Source organism: Calliphora vicina, chromosome 3 (genome assembly GCF_958450345.1).
Source record: "Calliphora vicina chromosome 3, idCalVici1.1, whole genome shotgun sequence".
NCBI classification, from domain to species: Eukaryota; Metazoa; Arthropoda; class Insecta; order Diptera; family Calliphoridae; genus Calliphora; species Calliphora vicina.
The window spans coordinates 110,265,369-110,281,367 of NC_088782.1; the positions used below are offsets into that span (position 1 = coordinate 110,265,369).

The window sequence follows — 15,999 nt, forward strand, 5'->3', positions numbered from 1 at the left end:
TTATTCGACTAGAATGTAATAGAATGTTTTTCATATACCCCACCCAACCCGAGTTTCGAAAATAAAGATTATTCACTTAAATAAATAAATTTCGAAATAAAAATGTTCGAGAAAACATCGAAAATTTCAAACAAATTTTAATCCTCGATAATTTGTCGATAATACGTTTTTTTCGTTAAAATTTCGAAACAAAAATGTTCGAGAAATTATCTATGCTTCCAAATTTCTCGAAGGTTCGTTTTACAAAAAAATACTGAGCGACAGTAGATTAATATATTAATTTGAAATTTAAGCACATTATTTGCTGCTATAATGAAACAATTTAAAGAAGTCAGAGAAGAATTTCATGAAAATTCTAGAGCCAACAACGATAAGCTGTTAGCTGAAGTTCAAGAAACTTCTAACGTCAACAACGAGAAACTTCTTGCTGATGTTAAAGAAGAAAATAAAATAATGGAAAAGAAATTTCAAGAAACTACAAGAAATAGTTAACTGAAGTTTAAGTCAACAACGAGAAACTCCTAGCTGAAGATTAAAGAAAAAGTACCATGAAGTATGCCCTTGAATTTGGGGACCATATACTCCCAATTTCATATTTCTATGACCATTATTACAGAAAATCTAAAAAGTACCATTAGAATACATATATAAAAAGTACAAACAGCCCATATAAGCTTTATTTCATGTTTGTAGGTTCATTGGTGAAGAAATTACTAAAAGTACGATTCGAATAAAGAAAAAGTACCAAAAAGTCTATCCCTAGAAAAATATGTTTTAAAAAAAGTACCAAACTGTTTACCCGGATTTGGCCCAATATAAACTTTGACACTCGAGTTCCAAATAACAACCAGTTAGTTAATTTTTGTATGAATCCAAGTACCAATGTTAAAAAATTATAAAAATTGGCTTAATGATTTCAAACAAAATGTATTTTCCCGATTTTATCCCCTTTTTGGTACCTTTTTTATCCCCATTGCGGTGGTAAAATTTTATTCAAATAAATTTCTGCATCGTGGTGAGAGCTCATAATAAATTATTCGTATGTCTAATTCAAATTATAGAAAAACTTATTTTATGAAAAAGTACCAACAAATAAACACAATTTTTATCCCTTAAGGGTTCGAATTTCCAAAAAGTACCAAACTTATATTTTTTATTTTTTGATAAGTAAAGAATACAATTTAAATTTTGTTTCTATGTTTATTGGTTTAAAAGATAAATAGTGTGCCAAAAAAGTACCAAAATACAGTTTTTAGCCGTTTTCTCCCCTAAAAGGTTCGAATTTCGAAAAAGTATGAAACACCTGTCAGCTTATTTTTTAAATGGAGTAACATGCAATTTTAAGTTTTTTTGTATCTTTATTAGTTTTGAAAATATAAGGTTACCGAATTTCCCCTTCTTTACCCTCTAAACGTTTGAATTTCCAAAAATCCCAACAGTTAAAATTTCATAATTCTAGCTTCAGTCGTTTGGGCTGTTCGATGATGAATCAGTTAGTCAGTGTTTTATATATGTATATAGATATTCTTAATTTATTAGTATTATTTGCATCGTTAAGACAAAATTGATGGTGTTTCAGCTCAGACAATTATTATTAACATAAAATGTCATTAAATATAAATAAAATTTGATAAATATTTGTCAAGGAGTTCAAGAGAGTTTAAGACGATGGATTAACTATGAACTCTTCATTTGAATCCTCTGGAAATAATCCTCAAACTGTTAGTTTAAGCTACGTTTAACCGAACGATAAGAACAACTAGCAGTTAAAAAAATCTATAAATAAATAAATTAATGATTTTTTGTTTGTCTTTATCTTTGGTTTGTAAACTCAAACACGTGCATTAAATACACACTTTTGTTATCTCTCTCTCTTTCTGCCACTCTCTCTCTGCAATAAATTAAATAAAACAGGAAATTTGTATACAATAAAATGCAAGGTTAACTTGGAAATAATAATAACTGTTAAATACAACAATGTTTATTTTTATTTTATTTTTTTCTTTGCATAAAATTAATTAAGAATATTCCACCAGAGTTAGATTACGTTAAAACGTACATTTCTAATAGATAGTTAAGCAATTGTGACGTAGGAATGATTACAAATTTTTAGCTAAACTGTAGATAGTTTTTGGTAGAATTTTAAATTCAATTTTCTATTAAAACTGTTCGATGTTATGAATTTAGGTGTGGGGGGGTGTGTAAGCAAATAAACTATTAGACAAATTAAATGTGGAAAGGATTTGTCAAAATTGGAGATATTTTAAAATTTTTGGAACTTTTGAAGTAAAAACAAGTAAGAGAGCTACAGTGGTGGCCAGCTATTTAAGATAAATACTTGAATTTTTTTCATCAACTGAATTTTAAATGCGATAGAGCCAAAAACAAAAGGACCTAAGGGTATGAAATTTATTATTAATATTTCTAGTTTCTCAAAAATGTTTGGAAAAATCGGTACAACATATATGGACAAAGATATGTGGAAATACATTGAACCACCTCAGCGAATATCCGCTGTTAATAAAATGATATGACCGAAACTAATGTAACAGTCCTCATGCATATATATTTGTGGAAATATTTGAAAAAATTCGGGTTAAAAAATATTATTTCCGATTTTAACCCATTGTAGGTCCAACTTACTATGGTCGTTGCAAAGGTCTTTGAAATATCTATCATTAGATATCCATATTGTCTATATTAATGACTTAGTAATCCAGATATAGGTCAAAAATCGAGGTTGTCCTGGTTTTTTCCTCATATCTCAGCCATTTGTGGAACGATTTTGCTGATTTTAAATAGGAAACTTCTCGTAAGCATGTCAGACAGAATTATTGAAGACTTGGATCCCTAAGATATCTGGGGTCTTCATAAAATTGATTTCAACAGACAGACAGACGGACATGGCTTAATCGATTCCGCTATCAATAAGAATCCAGAATATATATACTTATGTATTATTACCATTTACCAATAGTTTGTTTAATTTTTGTATTAAAAACTTTCAAAACAACAAGTGATAAGGTGTAAAATATTGAAAACCAGCAATTTAAGCTTAAAAATTAAGAAATCTACTTTAAAAGTTATAATATCCTAGATGAATATTTCTTTTTCAATCTTCTTCCTCTCAATTTCATTTGGAAATGGTATACACTACTGTTATCTAAAGAGGAATAAAAGTTTTAAAAATAGAACTAAAAATTTTGTAAAATGGTGTAATTTATTTATTTTTATATCATCAATAAATATAAAAACAATCAACCTAATAAACAATGACCAAATAAGCGTAAGAAATATATGTGAACTTTATTCTTTTCAGAAATCATTCAACCTTAGAATTCAAAAGCAGACAAATGAATTTTTATTTTGATTTTGTTTTTGCAAAACCCTCAGGTGATTTAAATTTTCACCTGGCACAATAAAACAATAACAACAACATCAATAATATGAAACAGAAACAAAAAAAAAAATGTTATCTTATCTTAAAACATGAAGCTTGCTTGTTCACTTCCCTTGCAAAAATTACCCAAAAAGAGAGCTAGATACTGTCTTTCACACACACACATTGAAATACTCGCAAAGAGCGTAAAAATTAAGAAATTATATCAAAAATAGAGAGCAGACTTAATAATAAATATAATTTGACTATTTCTTCTTTTGCTAATTCAATGTGTGTGAGAATTTTAACATCAAATGACGTTAGTACATTGTTTTTAGACAAGTTATTATTAACAAACTACAATGTGGAATCTTTTTTAGAAGCACTATGGCGTGGAAGTTAATAAAATGTAGATATTTCATCAAACTAACTAAACTAACTTTTTTAAAATTAAGTTAATCTGGCGCTTTTGATTAATAAATCTTCTAGGTTTGTCCAACGGATTAGTTAAACTAAGATTAGTTATATTAAATTGTAAAGAAATACAATATATTAAGCTAGTGTCTTCATTTCGACAGTGGACAGGAGTTAATACATCACTCCGAAGTATATCAGACGTATATCAGAATAATAATTTTTGTTTTAACTCTGGAAAGGATTATGGTTTATTATTGTCGTAAAGCATTGGGACCTGCCACCAAGAATATTATATTTGGTCTACACAGACATTATTCGCCCGATTATTCTTTGTTATGTCATCCTTTCCTCGAGGAAAAGTCATATTTTAGATATTTTTGGGATGGAGATGGTGATGAACTCTGCATTTAATCTACTATTACTTTAAAATTATGTGGAAATATATTCTGTATACTGAAGGTTAGGATTATACTCCCTGTTGTGATCAGCTCTATGTGACGCTAACACCATTCCGAGACTCTTAACGAAATACTATTCCTGGTAGAGTATATTTCAGAAATCTTAATCTCTGTATACCAAAAAGACTTCCAATCAAAGATTCTGTTGGGTTGGGTTCGAATATCGTCTCCACAACTATTAAAAGTATGGATGAATTCCATAGAAGTCTTCTGGATCATTAAAGTGCTTTTGAATTAGAGATTCTGTCAGTTAAGAAAGGTGGGTTCTTTTTGGTTTCGAATGTCATCTCCACAACTATTAGAAGAAGGGGAGATTCTGTCAGTTAAGTAAGTTGGGTACTGGTTGGGTTCAAATGTCATCTCCACAACTGTTAGAAGAAGGGGAGTATTCCAGATATCTTAATCTATCCTATTCACAAGAAGACTTTCGCATCAATGCAATGCTTTCAATCAAGGAAGTTGGGTACAGGTTGGGATCGAATGTCGTCTCCACAACTATTAGAAGGAGGAATGAATTCCACAGATCTTAGTCTCTGTATATCAAGATGTGGCAGTTAAGGAAGTTGGGTAGGGGTTAGGTTCGAATGTGTTTCCACAACTGTTAGAAGATGGGGAGTATTCCAGTGATCTTTATCTCTCTTAATCTCAAGAAGCCTTTCGCATCACTGCAGTGCTTTCAATTAAGGAAGTCGGGTACAGGTTGGGTTCAAATATCCTCTCCACAACTTTTAGAAGCACGGATGAATTCCACACAAGAATTCAAGAAGTCTTCTGGATCATTAAAGTGCTTTTGAATCAGAGATTCTGTCAGTTAAGGAAGTTGGGTACTGGTTGGGTTCGCATCTCCAAAACTGTTAGAGAAGGGGAGTATTCCAGAGATCTTAATCTCAAGAAGACTTTTAGAAGAAGGGGATAATCCAGAGATCTTAATCTCTCTTAATTTCAAGAAGACTTTCGCATCACTGCAGTGCTTTCAATCAAGGAAGTTGGGTACAGGTTGATTTCGAATGTCGTCTCCACATCTATTAGAAGGAGGGATGAATTCCGTAGATCTTAGTGTTCTTATAAGAAGGAGAGTATTCCAGAGATCTTAATCTTTCTTAATCCCAAGAAGACTTTCCCATCACTTCAGTGCTTTCAATCAAGGAAGTTGGGTACATGTTGGGTTCGAATATCGTGTCCACAACTATTAGAAGTAGGGATGGATTCCACAGAGCATAGTATCTGAAAATCAAGAAGTCTTCTGAATCACTAAAGTTCTTTTCAATCAGAGTTTCTGGCAGTTAAAGAAGTTGGGTGCTGGTAAGGTTCGAATATCATCTCCACAACTGTTAGAAGAAGAATAGTATTCCAGAGATCTTAATCTCTCCTAATCTCAAAAAGATTTTCGCATCACTGCAGTGCTTTCAATCCACGAAATTGGGTACAGCTTTGGTTCGAAGAAGGAGAGTATTCCAGAGATCGTAATCTTTCTTAATCCCAAGAAGACTTTCCCATCACTTCAGTGCTTTCAATCAAGGAAGTTAGGTACATGTTGGGTTCGAATATCGTGTCCACAACTATTAGAAGTAGGGATGGATTCCACAGAGCTTAGTATCTGAAAATCAAGAAGTCTACTGAATCACTAAAGTTCTTTTCAATCAGAGTTTCTGGCAGTTAAGGAAGTTGGGTACTGGTAAGGTTCGAATATCATCTCCACAACTGTTAGAAGAAGAATAGTATTCCAGAGATCTTAATCTCTCCTAATCTCAAAAATTTTTTCGCATCACTGCAGTGCTTTCAATCCAGGAAATTGGGTACAGCTTGGGTTCGAAGAAGGAGAGTATTCCAGAGATCGTAATATATCTTAATCTCAAGAAGACTTTCGCATCACTGCAGTGCTTTCCATCAAGGAAGTTAGGTACATGTTGGGTTCGAACAACGTCTCCACAACTGTTAGAAGGAGGGATTAATTCCATAGATTTTAGTCTCTGTATATCAAGAAGTCTTCTGGATCACTAAAGTGCTTGAATCAGAGATTTTGTCTGTTAAGGACGTTGGCTACTGGTTGGGTTCGAATGTCATCTCCATAACTATTAGAAGAACGGGTGTATTCCAGAGATCTTAATCTCTCCTAATCTCAAAAATACTTTCGCATCACTGCAGTGCTTTCAATCCAGAAACTTGGGTACAGGTTGGTTTCGAATGTTGTCTCCACAACTATGAGAAGGAGGGGAGTATTCCAGAGATCTTTATCTCTCTTAATCCCAAGAAGACTTCCGCATCACTGCAGTGCTTTCAAACAAGTATGTTAGGTACAGGTTGGCTTCGAATGTCATCTCTATAAATGTTAGAAGCAGGGATAAATTCCATAGATTTCAGTATCTGTATATCAAGAATTATGGATTACTAATTTGCTATTAGAATGAGGGATGGATTCCATAGATCTTAGTATCTGTATATCAAGAAGTCTTCCGTATTACTAAAGTGCTTTTGAATCAGATTTTCTGGCAGTTAAGGATGTTAGAAGAAGGGGTGTATTCCAGAGATCATAATCTCTCCTAATCTCTAAAAGACTTTCACATCACTGCAGTGCTTTCAATCAAGGACAGGTTGGGTTCGAAGAAGGAGACTATTCCAGAGATTTTAATCTCTCTTAATCTCTTATATTCAAATATAGACTCCACAACTGAACAATGTATATTCTGACATCTCATCATATCTAAACTTTATGGGTTCTACTTTACTGGACTAGATTCCACTTTAGCTTTGTACTGATGATTTAACGAATTTTAGATATTTCACTAATCAGAGAGAACAGATTCATTGTGGCATCCGAAAAGTCGGGCGATACTTCTCTCACTGAATGCTCTGTCAAGGTTAGGTCGTCCATCTGATATTAGTTTGGGTCCTTGCGCACAGAGACTACTCTGAAAATAAACGGGCAGATGAATTAGTCAGAATGGGATCTACTTTGGATATCTCCAATTCGGTTTCAGTAGCAATTCCTATAAAAAACCAACCCACTAACTATAATCTCCAATAAAATAATAACATGATTAATCCAGGGAAAAATATTGTTTACAAAAATGCCTTATCAAAAAAGATCTACTCTGAGTTCAATAAATTGTGGAAGATTTTACAAATAATTAATTTTTAACCCATAGTGCTCTAAAACACTGGTGTGTTTTAAATAACATAACGTTTATTTAAATACATTACGTTTTATTAATGCAAATATTTTCAAATCCTCTTTATCTCCATCTCTTTCTCTCAGCCTTTGTTGGTATTCTTTGTGACGTTTTACTTTAACCGTAATATTTGTGTTTAACATGTTAATTAGTTTAACTAACCTTTTTTTTCTTTTTGAGTCTAGATGATAATTAATTTGTGTCAGGTATGCTGCTATTTTTATGTAGATGTAAATTTTTTAGGTGATTTTTGTTATTGTTTGTCGTTATTGTTATTAAAATTAGTTAAATTTGATTATGATATTTATTTAAAATTTAGTTTAACGTATGCAAACTAGTCAAACAAAAACAAAAAAAAAAGAACGTAATATTTAATGTCGATAACATTTGCCAGTCTTTTATTTGTTTTCATTGTTCTGCGTTGAGTTCTCAGTTCTTTGGCCAAATCTAAACTCGTGTACCATAACACGACTGGTACGAAATGTTTTAAATAACAATATTTTCAGTTTTAGTTATTTCTTTTTTTTTTTTGTTAAAACAAATTCTAAAGCTGCAATGGGGAAATTAAGGCACCAGTAGGGGGTTAAGAATTAAAGAGAGGTTTAACTTTTAGGTGTTTTAAAAAGAGAGGGATAGTTATGCTGTAGTTAAACTTGGTTTAAGTTGTATGACTGTTATTTTAAAGATTAGTTTATTTGGTTTAGAATCTATTTAATGTTTACCTTTTTTCTGTATTCAAAATTTTATCTGGCGGCTCAATGTTTCTACCAAAAATTGATATATAAAATACCATATTCAAGTGAAATCTCCAACTAGAATTGATGTAATATTGCTAATTCTGCTGCTCGTGATAGTTGTGGAATTAAAACCAACATATACAAGTAGTAATCTGTTAACTCAGCAAGAAAGTTGTAGTTCTTTTTTTAAAGGTATGTCTATGTCTGATGACGTTCAAGATAAAGTTGCTTAGACCAGGTGATTTTTCTTTTACGTTATTATTAATTTGTTTATTTTTTTGCAAAAGCAAATAATTGTTGGCATTGTGTTGTAGTATGGGTAGTAAATGATTTTTAAATTCCTTAAATTCTTGGAAATTTTTTTATGGCTGTGTTATATTTTTTTTTACTTTAAGATAAGTTTGTTTCACTTTTCGTTATGAATTTTTCATAATTTTGTTTTATTTTTTATTTATTCTATAAAATATTGAAAAAATATATCATTTTGTTATAATTTTTTGTTTTATTAATTGTTAGAAATTGTAATTATTATTGTTGCACGTAATTATGTTGTTTTTTTCAACATAAAGAGTCTCTTGATAATTCACGTATTTCCACTTATAGAAAATGTATAGTTTTTGTTATTTTCGAATACGCATTTTATATTATTGTATATATGTGTTATTAATTAATGACGTATGTGAATTTAAAGTTAAAAATCACTTGCAGGTTGAGTGATTTGTTAAGGAAAGTTGTTTATATTTATATTCGAATACCCTACATATCCAAAGGCTACACACTTTTTACATAAATTTCATTATTTTCTAACTTATAGGCAGATTATAGCAGCGTTATATCTAAAACCGGTAACCAATGCAGTGGATTCATTTCATACTGAAATCTTAGAACAAATGTGGATTCATTTCATACTGAAATCTTAGATCAAACATGGATTCATTTCATATTGAAATCTTAGATCAAACGTGGATTCATTTCGTACTGAAATCTTAGATCTAACGTGGATTCATTTCATACTGAAATCTTAGATCAAATGTGGATTCATTTCATACTGAAATCTTAGATCAAATGTGGATTCATTTCATACAGAAATTTTAGATCAAACGTGAATTCATTTCATACTGAAATCTTAGATCAAATGTGGATTCAATTCATACTGAAATCTTAGATCAAATGTGGATTCATTTCATACTGAAATCTTAGATCAAATGTGGATTCATTTCATACTGAAATCTTAGATCAAATGTGGATTCATTTCATACTGAAATCTTACATCAAACGTGGATTCATTTCATACTGAAATCTTACATCAAACGTGGATTCATTTCATACTGAAATCTTACATCAAACGTGGATTCATTTCATACTGAAATCTTACATCAAATGTGGATTCATTTCATACTGAAATCTTAGATCAAATCTCTGAATACGTAACGCCTTTTACGGATTTGATGGGATGTTCAAAATTCAGATAAGAATGGAGGGAGTAACATTAATGGGAGACTTATCTGGTCATTAGGTGCTCGGTAAGCATGTAACCAAACGTGGATATCCTTTCTACAATTACATTTGTTGCAGCTGGTACCGCGGAAAGGAGAATACAGTTTTCATTCCCTGTGAATGCCTCGCTCTTCATGTTAAGACATAAATTTCTGAGCGAACAAATGCTGAACAAAGGCATCGAAAACAAGACTATGGTATTCCGTCTAATTGAGTTATCAATTTACACTGAATGCCAACTTATAAAAAGAAGAAGAAAAAGAAATTTAAAGAGTAATCGAAAACTGTCTCTAGATAACAACATTAAACAACAACAACTAAAAATGTTATAGTGCAAAACAACAGTGTTTTTGGATGTGGAAAAATACTAAAACAATTCTCGAATGGAAATATTTCTATTCACGAGAAATTTATAAATTATAATGGTGCAATAAATAAACTTTATTTTTTATCTCGTAAATATGCATAGATTTATTTAAAGTTCTTATCTAATTCTAAAATTTAAACAATGAAGTATAACAAAATAGTTTTTAATAAAATAGCTAGTATATTATCACACCACTAAATATGTAGGTTATTAATATTTATATAAAAGGCAGCATGACCACAATGTATCTATAAATTAGCATTAAGTGAACTTTAAAAATAAAATACAACTTTTCAAAAATATCCAATGCACGTTTAGAAATAGTTAATATCAGGTATTGAAATGAAAACTAAAACAATCGCACAAAGATGAATGAGATGTTAAACAATAGTATTTTTAAGATAAAAATCTTACACAAATTGCATAGCGACATACTTTCCATAATAAACAAAAAACCTCCATCTTCATACTTAAGGGTATTCGCGAGGGTGGTTTAGTTTGAATTTTTTTTTATTGTATTGTATCTGTGGTAATACAACGCTAAGTACTTACGTTTATAACAACACATTTTTTCTTGCGGTTTATTGGAGTTTTTTTGCTTAAAACCACTAAGAAACAAACAATCACATTGTGACAGGCAAAAAACGGTCGGAGCTGCCTAAAGGGGGAGATGAAATACAACCAACGCTTTACACACTTTGCAAAAACATCTTTACTACCTCCGGAAAAAATAAGTTTAAAGCAATGGCAACAAAAAACTTAATAATAGACAGTAGAAATGCTGACAAAAACAAATCACACCAAAAAAGAAATAAAATAATAATAAAATTGTTTAAATTAAAACGATACTAGAGTGTAAATAGAGCGAAAGAGAGAAATACCACACAGAAAGAGAGAAGTAACACACAGTGGTTCAAAATACCACAGACAAATCACTCCTGTGTTATTGTTGGATTAAAGCTCCCGAAATTCAATAATATTTGAGGCTTATAAGAATTAAAATTCTGGGTCAACTTCCTACTCTAAGGGTAAACACTGTACTTCGTGATCTAGTGTCGATCATGTCCATGTATTCCACGTGCAATACGCACAGAATTGTTTTCATGTTGTTAAGGAAGCTTTTAACAACTGAAAGTTCCTTGGAGTTATATTGAAGCTGATCTATATGGATAAGTTATAAACCCGGTTGCTACTACTGTCAATCCTCAAGTAGGCGAAATTCTTTCATCCCACATTATGGATCTTAGCATTAAATGAAGTTCTTTTGAAACCCTAGATGTTTGGCGTAAACGAATAATGTTGTATTATTAGTGAGAGATAATGTCCATTCAAAATATACCAAGGAAATGGGCTATCAACTGTGGACTAATTATAAATAAAAGAACAACAATCTCAATTCCCAAAAACTTGGGAATAAAACTAAGACTTTCTCAAAAGAAGGGACTCATTCAGAAACTACAGCGGAAAACAGTAATTTTTGACATTCGAGAGTTTTGCGTTTCACTCTCGCATTGGCTAATGGTTGACGTCGTCTAACTGTTTAACGTTACGGTTTCTTCAAGTTTTCGCATTCGTTCAATTTGGAACACTAGTGGATTACCAAACAAAACTCAAATAGGATTTTGGTGAAGACCATAAAACTCAGGAGTTGAGTTCGAGAATTCCGGCTTCCTATACGAAGGTATAAGTCGATGTGGAAATTCCTGGACGAGACTCTTCTTTAGGCGTAAGCCGTAATTGGTGATGTCGTTATTTAAGGCTAAGGGCACTGCTACACGTTCAATATATATTGACCGCGATATTTATTGAACGTGTAGCATGCAGTATTGATGGATCACGATCCAAATCGCAGAATAACCTAATTTTGCGTGATCCATTACAATGAATCGCGATCCAAATATCACAATATATATTGAACGTGTAGCAGTGCCCTTAGGGCACTCCTAATGAGTTAGTACAATAGTATAATTAGCATGAAAGGATATCAAAGATCTACACATTCATATTCAGGAATAAGCTCTAAGAAAAAACCAAACGATCGACTCAACATTTGAAGAACTAGTTCCTCATTGCTCTCATATCCCTCATATAAACTTGAAAATATCAGAAACCACTATTTAATGTTCTAAATTTTACCAGTTAACAAAAAAAACTGAATGAAATTAAGAAATTGAGGTTTATATGGGAGGTACAAAGAAAGCAAATGGTACTACAGATAGTTTAGAATATGGCGAGAAAATGGACATTAGAAACCAGTTAAATACTAAGCCCCATTTTCTTAATCTCTGGTTATTTTTTATCGTAACGACATATTGATAGTTCTCATACTAAAGCTATATTAATTGGTAGTATATCGTTACGAAAAACAATAACCAGAGATTAAGAAAAGGGGCTGAATTTATCAACCAGCTTCTTCAAGGCGGCTAGGCTATTGCATCCATATAATGATGGCCAATCTGATACATGAAATATTATATTACAATCGAATTATGCGGAGAGAGTTTCAGTATCTCAATTGCAACTGTGTTGTATCAATATTAAATGAAACAAAATTGTGGTTGATGGATGCCGCATATGAAAATATATATCGCGTTATGTTTATAATAAACTTAGATATTTCCTACAGAAATTACTACCTTGTACAGATGATATCTGATATCAAGACTATGCAATATCTAATATCTTGTATTCCATTTAATTGTTTTGGAGCTTATTTGTTCCCGAATCCTTTGTATATCATTGTAAAGATATCAAAACTTTATGAGACTTCAGTGTAAAATCTATCTATACTCCAAAGAATAACAGCGATAGCTCTTCTCTAATATGTAACGCGAAAGCAACGTGAACTCTCTAGCATCTTCTCAAAAGAATTAAATTGAAAATTATCTCTAACGACAAGGGAAACGTAGAGAAAGTTTCAACATGACAGCTTCAATTGCTGGTCTTTATAAAGTCTAAAATTAGCTTCAATTCTTGATCTTAGATAAGATTCTCTTCTTATGGAGTAAATGTCTTTGTTCGTAGTTTCGTAAGTCTTAGATTAGCATCAATCATAGGTCTTTATAAAGTCTAAGATTAGCTTCAATTGTAGGTATTTTTAAATTCTTAGATTAGCTTCAATTGTAGATCTTAGATTATCTTCTTATGGAGTAAATGTCTTTGTTCGTAAGATAACCTTCAACTTTTTTTAAAGTCTAAGTTTAGCTTCCATCGTAAATCTTTGATAAGATTATCTTCTTATGGAGTTTCGTAAGTCTTTATTAGCTTCAATCTCAGGTTTAATTACAATCTTAGATCAACTTCAATCGTAGATCTTTATAAAGTCTTAGATTGGCTTCAATCGCAGATCTTAGATAACACTCTCTTCCTATGGCGTTAATGTCTTTGTTCGTAGTTTCGTAAGTCTTAGATTAGCTTTAATCCCAGTTTCTTTATAGTCTTAGATTAGATTATATAAAGACTTAGATTAGCTTCAATGATAGGGCTTTACATATTCTTAAATGAGCTTCAATCTTTATAAAGCCTAAGATTAGTTTCAATGACATAAGTGTCTTTGTTCGTAGTATTAGATCAGCTTCAATCCCAGGTTTTTTGTAGTCTTAGATTAGCTTGAATCGTAGGTCTTTATAAAATCTTAAATGAGCTTCAATCGTAGGTCTTTATAAAGTTTAAGATTAGCTTCAATCGTAGATCTTATATTAAATAGATTCTCTTCTTATGGAGTAAATTTGTTCGTAGGTTGGTAAGTCTTAGATTCGCTTCAATCGATTGTCTTTTTAAGGTATTAGAGTAGCTTCAATCGTAGGTCTTTATAAAGTCTTTTACAGGTTTTAAGGTAAGTCTTAGATTAGCTCGATTCTTAGATCTTTATAGAGTCTAAGAGCAGCTTCAATCTAAGGTCTTTATGTATTCTTAAATTGGCTTCAATCGTAGATCTCTATAGAGTCTATGACTAGCTTCAATCGTGGGTCTTTATATATTCTTAAATTAGATTTAATAGTAGATCTTTATAAAGTCTAGGATTAGCTTCAATCGTTGGTCTTTATAAAGTCTTAGAATAGCTTCTATCGTAGACCTTTATAGAGTCTAAGATTAGCTTCAATCGTGGGTGTTTATATATTCTTAAATTAGATTCAATCGTAGATCATTATAAAGTATAGGATTAGCTCGTATCTTAGGTCTTTATAGAGTCTAAGAGCAGCTTCAATCTAAGGTCTTTATGTATTCTTAAATTAACTTCAATCGTAGATCTCTATAGAGTCTATGACTAGCTTCAATCGTGGGTCTTTATATATTCTTAAATTAGATTTAATCGTAGATCTTTATAAAGTCTAGGATTAGCTTCAATCGTTGGTCTTTATAAAGTCTTAGAATAGCTTCTATCGTAGACCTTTATAGAGTCTAAGATTAGCTTCAATCGTGGATCTTTATATATTCTTCAATTAGATTCAATCGTAGATCATTATAAAGTATAGGATTAGCTTTAATCGTAGGTCTTTTTAAAGTCTTAAATTAGCTTCAATCGTAGGTCTTTTTAAAGTCGTTGATAAGCTTCAATTGTAGATCTTTATAGACTCTAAGATTAGCTTTGTAATTAATCTCTCTCTAAACAATCCATCCAAGAAGCCCCCTGACCACTCCTCCACTTGGAAAAGAGGATAACATCATGGAAAAGGTCACCCCCTGGGAGAAAAAAGGTAGGAATCAAAGATCAGCAAGGTTCCCCACCACTACACCAAATACACAGAGGTCGTTGTTTCTAGGCAACGCCAGATGGCAGCCCCATTATCCTAGACCAGCTACAGCAGACCAATCATCTACTTAGCTGGAACAACAACCATTTAAACTGATACAAAAAAAAATACCAATGGATCTAATGGCAACATCGTACATGGAGACGCACGATACTCCAATAACTAGGACAGTGCAATCTACATGGGAAATATGCGAAAAACAACTGCAACAATTCGTATAAGATGGAGATGCTTTGTGGAAGCCAAATGCATCCAAGTGGGGTAATGGAGAAAAACAAAAACGTTAGCTTCAATCACAGGTTTTTTTAAGTCTTAGATTAGCTTCAATCTCTGGTGTTCATAAAGTCTTTATAAAATCTTAGATTATCTACAATTCAGTTAAGTCTTTTTGCATAGGATAACATAGAGACGAGACGCAATTGTCAAAAACTTAAGTCTGTTGTCAAAAATCTAACTCTTGCAACATGCAAGTCAATGTATTGACTAGGGTTTTTAATTTTCCGACCTTTTTTGATTCCCGGCAATCGGGAAATTTTTTTCAACATTCCCGGGTACCCGGCTATTCCCGAAATATATAATGATACTGTAAATTAGGAATATTATAGCCAAATTTCATATAAAAACTTAGTGTTATAATTATTAAATATCAGAGCTTCAAAGAGCTAATTAATAAAATTTGAGATTAATTCAGTAAAATCTTAATCCGTAATTAAAAAATGTCAGCCTTTCATTCCATAAATCCTATACTAATATTTAATTTTTTAGATTCATTCCAAAGCCTTTGTTTAAACTGAATTAATTATTCAAACTCTGAATGATTAAATTTTTGTTAAATCAAATCATTTACAAAATTAATTGAAAAAATTGTCTTAAGCCTTTTTTTTGTACTAGATTCTAATTGAAGAAAAATTTTATCATTTAATAAATTTTTGAAGCTATTTTGTTATGGATTTGAAGAAATTAGAATGATTCAATAAGAAATAAATTCTATAAATAATGAATTCTCTTTTTAAATTTTCATACGAAAAACAACAAATAAATAATAATAATAAGCGGTCTATTATTGCCAAGATATAGGCAAAAAACTGTAAAAAACTTTTCACTGGTTTTGGTGAAAAAAACAGAGTTCTAAGTTGTTTTCTATGTATTTTCGTAAGTTTTTAATTCCCGGGAATCGGGTACTGAAAAATTGGCAAAATTGTAGATTAGTATTGACTAAT

The 15,999-nt window shown here is 31.4% G+C and overlaps 1 protein-coding gene across 2 annotated transcripts in view; it reads right to left on the minus strand.

The window, feature by feature from the left end:
• The window catches only part of wnd (wallenda), a 52,442-nt gene that overhangs the window by 10,746 nt on the left and 25,697 nt on the right, over positions 1–15,999 (minus strand). The window contains exon 1 of one of the 2 annotated variants that reach the window (XM_065504130.1): positions 8,147–8,612. The exons of the other annotated variant lie outside the window; for it this stretch is intronic. Coding sequence (XP_065360202.1) covers positions 8,147–8,217 — 71 coding nt within the window. The 5' untranslated portion in view covers positions 8,218–8,612. Of the gene's footprint in view, positions 1–8,146; positions 8,613–15,999 lie in introns of those variants that run through there. 2 annotated transcript variants of the gene reach the window in all.